The sequence below is a fragment of the Culex quinquefasciatus genome, chromosome 2 (assembly GCF_015732765.1).
Source record: "Culex quinquefasciatus strain JHB chromosome 2, VPISU_Cqui_1.0_pri_paternal, whole genome shotgun sequence".
Lineage (NCBI taxonomy): Eukaryota > Metazoa > Arthropoda > Insecta > Diptera > Culicidae > Culex > Culex quinquefasciatus.
Genome location: NC_051862.1, coordinates 121,606,628 through 121,615,407, shown reverse-complemented (window position 1 = coordinate 121,615,407; position 8,780 = coordinate 121,606,628). Strand labels below are relative to the sequence as shown.

General features: G+C 49.2%; 2 protein-coding genes and 1 long non-coding RNA gene across 3 annotated transcripts; all 3 read left to right on the top strand.

Moving 5' to 3' along the window:
• Window positions 1-944: 944 nt before the first annotated feature.
• Window positions 945-1,581, top strand: LOC119767652. The gene is made up of 3 exons (XR_005277634.1): window positions 945-1,192; window positions 1,268-1,348; window positions 1,406-1,581. It is a non-coding gene; the product is annotated as an uncharacterized LOC119767652 (long non-coding RNA).
• Window positions 1,582-1,598: 17 nt separating this feature from the next.
• Window positions 1,599-5,183, top strand: LOC119766298. The gene is made up of 2 exons (XM_038250759.1): window positions 1,599-2,067; window positions 2,140-5,183. The coding sequence occupies exons 1-2, from the start codon at window positions 1,599-1,601 to the stop codon at window positions 5,181-5,183; spliced, it is 3,513 nt and encodes a 1,170-aa protein (XP_038106687.1).
• A 77-nt stretch (window positions 5,184-5,260) lies between these two features.
• Window positions 5,261-7,995, top strand: LOC119766297. Its single transcript, XM_038250758.1, has 3 exons — window positions 5,261-7,607; window positions 7,683-7,763; window positions 7,821-7,995. Exon 1 carries the CDS (start codon window positions 5,261-5,263, stop codon window positions 7,472-7,474), a length of 2,214 nt encoding a protein of 737 aa, XP_038106686.1. The 3' UTR covers window positions 7,475-7,607; window positions 7,683-7,763; window positions 7,821-7,995.
• The last annotated feature ends 785 nt before the right edge of the window (window positions 7,996-8,780 follow it).

Sequence of the window (8,780 nt, the reverse complement as noted above, 5' to 3'; positions counted from 1 at the left end):
TGTAGTGCCCAACTTATGCACTGCTGGAGTAGCGAGGAGCCTGTCTGTCAGCGACAGCAGGAGTTGGACGAACGGGGAAGAAAACATCTGACTTCTGGAACTGGAAATGGCAGCAACTTTGCAGCTGAGCGAAAACTTGAACGACGTAGTTCAACGAACTCCAAATAGTGTGGGAAGATGGTGGCCTTTTTGGAATGATGAGAAAGTTTAACTCTTTTCAACTTTTTTTTAACAATTTATTTACGAGCAACGATAAATTTTGTTAATTCGAATAAGTTTAACGCACAACAACTAGATAACATTTCGACAACTGCACAAAAAAAATCCAATTTAAATTTTAAAAGGCAAGCCGTATTAAAAACCAGAGACAGTAACATACCATTCTGCCTCTGATCGCATAAATGTCCCATATGCATTTTCGTCGCGTTTGAGTTATTGATGCAGTTTTGTTCAAAATCGTAGGCTCTTTTGAAAGAGTACTTTGTACTAGAATTCAAGAGGAAACCAGGTTTTTCGAAAAAAAACTTAACACGTAGCCTATATGTGTGGAACAAACTTCATATGCGTTTTTCTCAATTTGTTTTTTTTTTTTTTGCATATGGGACATTTATGCTAACATGGGCAGTATAATATATACATAGATTATTATAAACAACCGTTTTACAATGCTTGTGATTGCTATAAATCTCGTTTTTTGACCAGAATAATTTTAAATTGTTGCTATTGTTGGAACACCGATTTAACAGTTCTATTGGAACCCAGAGTGTGACATTTCGCCTCTCCATATAGGTTCTCTAACTATTATGGTCAAATTTAAAAATACGCAATTCAAGTTAGAAATAAATCATTTATGCCTCAAAACAACCCCCAAAAATTGACTAGATTAGAATTTGCACATTTCAATTCAATTCATTTTATTAGTAGATAATCAGTTCTGTTCGCACCGCTGGGCAGTTGATGAAAAATACTATGCCAGCAAGTGTATCACGCGAGATGAGAGAGAACGCAGAGAAGAACTCGGACGGCCGGAAAGCCGGACCGCGACGAAAACCCATGTAAACCCTAGAAATTGAAAAAGTTGGATCGTCACATTAGCCATTACAAAGTGTAACGTGGTTGCGTAAATTTAGCCGAATTTACCATCATTTCTTTAACTTCCTGGTTCGATCGGTTGATCAGCTTAACCAGATTTGTAAGTTGTTTTGCTATTGGCTCTTTAGGGCGTTGAATTTACTTATTTTGTATTCTTAATTATAAATTAATACAGCAGCGCGTGTGGGAGTAAAAAGCCACGAAAGAGGGCATAAATTGTCACCAGATTAACCATAATTAAAGCCACTTAGCGACCGTAAGTAGGGTGTAATGGAAATACGACGTGGAATTAATTCGAAACTTTGTTTACTAGAGCGAATTTAACCCGTGAGCAACAAGAGCATTTGTGTGAGGAAAAGGTGATAAAGGGCAAACTATTCATGTGAGTTGAATTATATTTCCATCTAAATCATGCGTAATAAAATCAATATTTTTTAGTTTTAAGCTACTACCAGAAAAGTTGCTGTAAAAATTCAGTTTGTTCTGAGGTCCGAACAATCTTAAAAATGAATAGCCTCACAAGCTATTGCTGCGGGATCTGCAAGGCTGCGGTGGAAAAGGACGGCGACCTGCCCTTCTGCGACCACTGCCAGCAATTCTTCCACTACGAGTGCGCGCAGCTCGAGAAGGGTGTCAAGGACGATTCTTGGAGGTGCCCCAACTGCGCGACCGAAATGGAGGTCACCCAGGTCATCGTGAAGTTTGACGACCTGGAAAAGACCCTGCAGGAGCTGGAAGCAGAAGCGAAGCGCCAGGAGGAGAGAATCGTCGCGGAACAACAGCTGCACAAACGTCGCCTGGAGCTGCAACAGCAAACACAGCAGCGCCAACAAGAGGCCGAAAGGCAGATGCTGGCCCTTGAGCAGCAGCTCATGGAGCAACAACTCGCTGCCGAGAAGCAGTTCCAGGAACAGCAGAAAAAGAACAAGGAAGATTTCGAGGCCAAGATGGCACAACTAAAGGCCGAGGCAAAGAGTCCTGAAGAAAGAAGAAAAGAAAACTAAAACGTCCAAAGGGGACAAAAGAAGCTCGATGCCCTAGGCACAGCTGGCCCCAGCGGAATCTCAACGCCGCTCCGGCATCCGGGAGTTACGATTCCAGAAGTACCCAAACCAAAACCGACTCCGATACCGGTGGACTCAGGTGAAGAGGGTAACGGCAACGAAGGAGACGAGTCCGGCTCGGACACTAGCGGAACGGAGACGGAATCCAGTTCGTCGGATGAGCAGGAAAAAGCGGAAGTAGAACCACCCAAGCAGCTACGGGGGCCAACGAAGGCGCAGCTTACTGCCCGCCAGTTCTTGGCCAGAAAACTGCCCGTATTCACTGGACGCTGCGAAGAGTGGCCAATGTTTATAAGCAGCTACGAGACGTCGAACCTGGCCTGCGGATTTTCGAACGTCGAGAACCTCGCCAGACTGCAAGACAGCATTCGGGAGCCAGCGTTGACCAACGTGCGCAGCCTACTGTTGCTGCCCGAGAAGGTCCCGGCGGCGATCGAAACTCTACGCATGCTGTACGGCCGGCCCGAACAGCTGCTCAACACGCTGCTGATCAAGGTACGGAAGGCCGACTCTCCCAGGTCGGATCGTCTGGAGTCGTTCATTTACTTCGGCGTCGTGGTCCAGCAGCTCGTAGACCACCTCGAGGCCACCCACATGAACGATCACCTGGTCAACCCACTGTTGATCCGAGAGCTGGTGGAGAAACTACCCGCCGGGTCGAAACTCGAATGGATTCGGTTCAAGAAGCTGAAGAAGCACGTCTCGCTCCGAACTTTCGCTGACTTCCTATCGGACATCGTGACCGACGCTAGCGAGGCCACACTGTTCACCGAACCGCAGCTGCAACATCAGCCGCAGTCTCGCAGAGACGTCAAACCAAAAGCTGGATCCAGAACGCACGAAAGCTACCTTCACACTCACGCTGCTGCGGAGAATAGCGGAGACACAAACCATGCCGGTGTAAACAACAAAAGACCATGCAGGATTTGTGATCGCACCGACCATCGAGTCCGCAACTGTGAGAAGTTCAAGCAGCTGAAATTGGAGGATCGTTTGGACGCAGTCAAGAAGTGGCAACTCTGTAAGCTGTGCCTGAATGAGCACGGGTCTGCCCGCTGCCGGATGAACTTCAGGTGCAACGTGGGAAACTGCAAGGAGCGGCACAACGCACTTCTGCACAGCGACGTCCCCGCAACGGTCGCCAACTGCAACGCTCACGATGTGCGGGCCAGACAGCCGGTGATCTTCAGGATGATTCCGGTCACGCTGTACAACGGCGGCAGATCGGTCAACATTATCGCGTTTCTGGACGAGGGAGCTTCGTACACGTTGGTGGACGAGTCCATCACGAAGTTGCTGAACGTTCGCGGCTCAGTTCAACCGCTGCGCATTATGTGGACTGCTGGAGTTTCAAGGCTGGAGAGACAATCGGAGAACGTGTGCCTGTCGATCTCTGCAAGAGGGGTGTCGACTCAGTTCCAGATCAAGAACGCCCACACCGTGAACGAGCTGAAACTTCCGGAACAAACCGTGTGCTTCGCAGACGTCGTCAAGGAGTACAAGCATCTGCACGATCTCCCGGTGGCAGATTACCGCGGCGCGCCGAAGATCTTGATTGGCTTGAAGGATCTTCACCTGTACGCGCCACTCGAGTCTCGGATCGGCGGCGCTGGAGAACCAATCGCTGTAAAGTCGAAACTTGGATGGACGATCTACGGTCCCCACGAGAACAACGCGCCAGCAACTGGATTCGTAGGTCATCATGTTTGTCACCAAGTCTCTAACCAAGACCTGCATGATCTCCTGAAGAACCAGTACCTCCTCGAAGAAACTGGCATCTCCATGGCGCTGCTGCCGGAGTCGGACGAGGATAAGCGAGCCAGGTCGATTCTGGAGTCAACAACGGTGCGGATCGGAGATCGATACGAAACCGGCCTGTTATGGAAAGCGGACGACACAAGTTTCCCCGACAGCTACGTGATGGCGCTGAAAAGGTTGAAATCCCTGGAAAGAAAGCTGCTGAAGAACGACTCGCTGTACGACAACGTGCGGCGCCAAATCGTCGAGTATCAACAGAAGGGCTACGCGCACAAGGCCTCCCAGCAAGAACTGGCTGCGTGCGATCCGCGAAAGGTGTGGTACTTACCGCTGAACGTGGTGACGCACCCCAAGAAGCCGGAGAAAGTACGCCTCGTGTGGGACGCGGCCGCTACTGTGGCGGGAGTCTCGCTCAACAGCCAGCTGCTCAAGGGGCCGGACATGCTGACGTCGCTTCCTTCAGTGATCTTCCGATTCCGTGAACGTCCTGTCGGATTCGGTGGTGATATCAGGGAAATGTATCACCAACTGCGCATACGGAAGGAGGATACGAACGCCCAGAGATTCCTGTTCCGGAACGACCCAACGGCCGAGCCTGAGGTGTACATCATGGACGTCGCCACCTTCGGGGCAACTTGCTCGCCGTGTGCTGCGCAGTTTGTGAAAAACAAGAACGCGGAGGAGTTCTCGAAGCAGTATCCCGCGGCGGCGAAGGCAATCGTGGAGAACCATTATGTCGACGACTACTACGACAGCGTGTCTACGGTCGACGAAGCGATTCAGCGGGCGAAGGAGGTCAGACTCATCCACTCGAAAGCGGGCTTCGAGATCCGCAATTGGGTGGCAAGTTCAAGCGAGGTTGTCAGCGCGCTGGGCGAGAAGGAAGCCGATCAGAAAGTTCACCTCAGCCAAAACAAGACGACCGGTTACGAACGAGTGCTGGGCATTGTGTGGAACACGAGCACCGACGAGTTCTTGTTCTCGGCCGAGATGAGAGAGGATCTGGAGCGGTACTTGAAAGGAGAGCTGCGGCCCACGAAGCGGGTGGTGTCGAGCTGCGTAATGAGCCTGTTCGACCCTCAAGGTTTTCTGATCTCTTTCACGATCTTCGGGCGGATTTTGATCCAGGATTTGTGGCGGGCTGGCTGTGATTGGGACAAGGCGGTCGACGACGAAGCTTGGGAGAAATGGAAGCGCTGGGTGAGTCGCCTGCAAGAAGTCGAGGGCGTTCGAATCCCGCGGTACTACTTCCAGGAGCGCACGATCTGAACTACGAGACGCTGGAGCTTCACGTGTTCTGCGACGCGAGTCAGTGCGCTTACGGTGCTGTCGCCTTCTTTTGGATTATGTCGTCGATGGGCCCAATCTGCGCGCTCGTGTCCGGGAAGTCAAAGGTGGCACCGCTGAAGCTGCTCAGCATCCCGCGCTTGGAACTGCAGTCAGATGTGGTCGGCTCGAGACTCATGAACTTCGTGCAGGAGAACCACACCCTCAAGATTGCAAGACGGGTCATCTGGTCAGACTCCGAAGTCGCTTTGTCGTGGATCCATTCTGACCAGCGAAAGTATAAGCAATTCGTTGCCTTCCGCGTCGGCGAAATTCTGACGCTGACCAAGCAGAGTGAGTGGCGGAAGGTGCCATCAAAGCTGAATCTGGCGGACATGCTCACCAAGTGGGACAACAAGCACAGTTTCGGGCCGGACGGGCCTTGGTCACGAGCGCCGGAATTCATCGAAGAAGCCAAGAGACTGTGGGCCATCTCGAAGCAGCTGGTGCAGCTGAATACACCCGAGGAGATGCGAGCGAGTGTGCTGTACCACAGCATCATTGTTACCGAGCAAATCATCGATCCTAAAAACTTTTCTCGCTGGACGGTGATGGTACGATCCGTGGCGTGCCTGGCTCGATTTCGCTCCAATTGTCGCAGAAAAGCCCAAGGTTTGCCGATCGAAGCACTTCCCCTTTCGAAGGCGATGAAGGGGCTCGTGAAAAGGACCGTGCCAGTAGTTCCAGTCCCGCTGAAGCGGGAAGAATACCAGATGGCGGAAACATACTTGTGGAGATGGGCGCAAGCGGACTACTTCCCAGACGAGGTGACGACCCTCCTTAAAAACCTCGAACTCCCCGCGGACAAGAAGCTATCCCTGGAGAAGAGCAGCGTGCTGTACAAGCTGACCCCGTTCGTGGATGAGCAGAAAGTGATGCGAGTTGACGGTCGACTTGAGCGAGCTACCATGGTTCCGTTTGAAGTTCGCTTTCCCGTCATCCTACCCAAAGGTCATCCCGTGACAACGAAGCTGCTGGAGCACTATCACCAGAAGATGGGCCACGCGTACTTCGAGACGGCAATCAACGAGCTTCGGCAGCGTTTCTTCATCCCTAACCTACGAGCCGAGCTGAAGCGGGTGATGACGGCGTGCGTGAAGTGCAAGGTGGAGAAAAGCGTACCGGCAATCCCGAGAATGGCACCACTTCCAGTCCAGCGTGTGACTCCACATCAGCGGGCGTTCAGCTACACCGGGGTCGACTACTTCGGCCCAATAGCAGTGACGGTCGGGCGGCGTTCCGAAAAGCGTTGGGTCAGCCTCTTCACGTGTTTGACCACGCGTGCCATTCATCTGGAAGTCGTACATAGCTTGACCACACAGTCGTGCGTCATGGCTATCAGACGATTCGCATGTCGGAGAGGAATGCCCATCGAGTTCTTCAGCGACAACGGCACGAACTTCCAGGGCGCGAGTAAGGAGATCGTACGCGTGGACGCGGAATGCAGAGAAGAGTTCACCGACGCCAGAACGAGCTGGAACTTCAACCCACCATCAGCGCCGCACATGGGCGGGGCCTGGGAGAGGCTTGTGAGGTCAGTCAAGGAAGCACTGAAGGCGTTCGACGACGGGAGAAAGCTGACGGACGAAGTGTTGCTGACCAGTTTGGCGGAAGCGGAGGATCTCATCAACACACGTCCGCTGACGTACTTGTCAACCGAAGCAGGATCAACCGAAGCTCTTACGCCCAACCATTTCTTGCGAGGAGTAACGGCCAACGACGGAGCTCAACGCGCTGAATCGACCAGTCCAGCCGAAGCTCTCCGAGACGGCTACAAGCGGTCGCAACTCCTTGCTGATTGCTTTTGGAAACGCTGGATTGCGGAGTACCTTCCGACCCTGAACCAACGGACGAAGTGGCACGCGGAGGCGGAGCCTATCGCGTGTGGAGATGTCGTCTACGTCGTGGAAGGCGCTAATCGCGGTAACTGGGTCCGGGGCATCGTGACGGAGGTCTTCAAGGGTGCCGATGGACGCATTCGGCAGGCGTTGGTGAGGACAAGCAGAGGAGAGCTGAAGCGGCCGGTGAGCAAACTGGCGGTGCTAGAAATTCAGGAGCGTAAAACCGGTGCGAAGGAGGCTCCTCCCACCAGAATTACGGGGCGGGGCAATGTTCGCACCGCTGGGCAGTTGATGAAAAATACTATGCCAGCAAGTGTATCACGCGAGATGAGAGAGAACGCAGAGAAGAACTCGGACGGCCGGAAAGCCGGACCGCGACGAAAACCCATGTAAACCCTAGAAATTGAAAAAGTTGGATCGTCACATTAGCCATTACAAAGTGTAACGTGGTTGCGTAAATTTAGCCGAATTTACCATCATTTCTTTAACTTCCTGGTTCGATCGGTTGATCAGCTTAACCAGATTTGTAAGTTGTTTTGCTATTGGCTCTTTAGGGCGTTGAATTTACTTATTTTGTATTCTTAATTATAAATTAATACAGCAGCGCGTGTGGGAGTAAAAAGCCACGAAAGAGGGCATAAATTGTCACCAGATTAACCATAATTAAAGCCACTTAGCGACCGTAAGTAGGGTGTAATGGAAATACGACGTGGAATTAATTCGAAACTTTGTTTACTAGAGCGAATTTAACCCGTGAGCAACAAGAGCATTTGTGTGAGGAAAAGGTGATAAAGGGCAAACTATTCATGTGAGTTGAATTATATTTCCATCTAAATCATGCGTAATAAAATCAATATTTTTTAGTTTTAAGCTACTACCAGAAAAGTTGCTGTAAAAATTCAGTTTGTTCTGAGGTCCGAACAAGTTCACTATTTAGTATTTCTCATAACTCTGCCATTTTCCATTGCTCAACAGTATTATGGAACATGTCATTTTAAGGGAAATATAATGTACTTTTCGAATCTACATTAACCTTGAAGGATCTTTTTTTTATTTAGAGCAAAAAAAAATATTTTAAAATTTCGTGTTTTTCTAACATTGCAGGGTTATTTATTTTTTTGGATGTAATAATTTTCTACAAAGTTGTAGAACAGTCAATTAAAAAAAACTTGATGTATAATATATATAAAATAAGGGGTTTGCTTATAATCCACACGATTTATCGCGATTTTACGAAAAAAAATAGTTTAAAAAGGTTGATTGTGTCGATTACGGCCGTTCAAAACAAAGGGAAACGCAAAAAGTAACTTTTTCAAAACTTTTATTCGTAAAATCGCGATAACTCGTGATGGTTATAAGTAAACTACTTCTATCATATTTTTTTTGTAATTGTCTGCTCTACAACTTTGTAAAACATTATTACACTCTAAAAAATAGCCCTGCAAAGTTGCAAAAAACATGAAATTTTGAAATGAAAATAACCCTAGTAACATTTAAGGTTTTAAAGTAGGCCATAAAAGCCTATTTGGGCTGCATGAAGGTTTTCAGAATCCTGATAAAACCTGTTAGTTTATAAATGTTACTAGGGAAATGTTCTAAATGAATAAGTAACCCTTCTGGGTAATTGCAGATTCGAAAAGTACATTAAATTTCCATTAAAAGTTTATATCCTAAAATGGCAGAATTTTTTAAACCATTT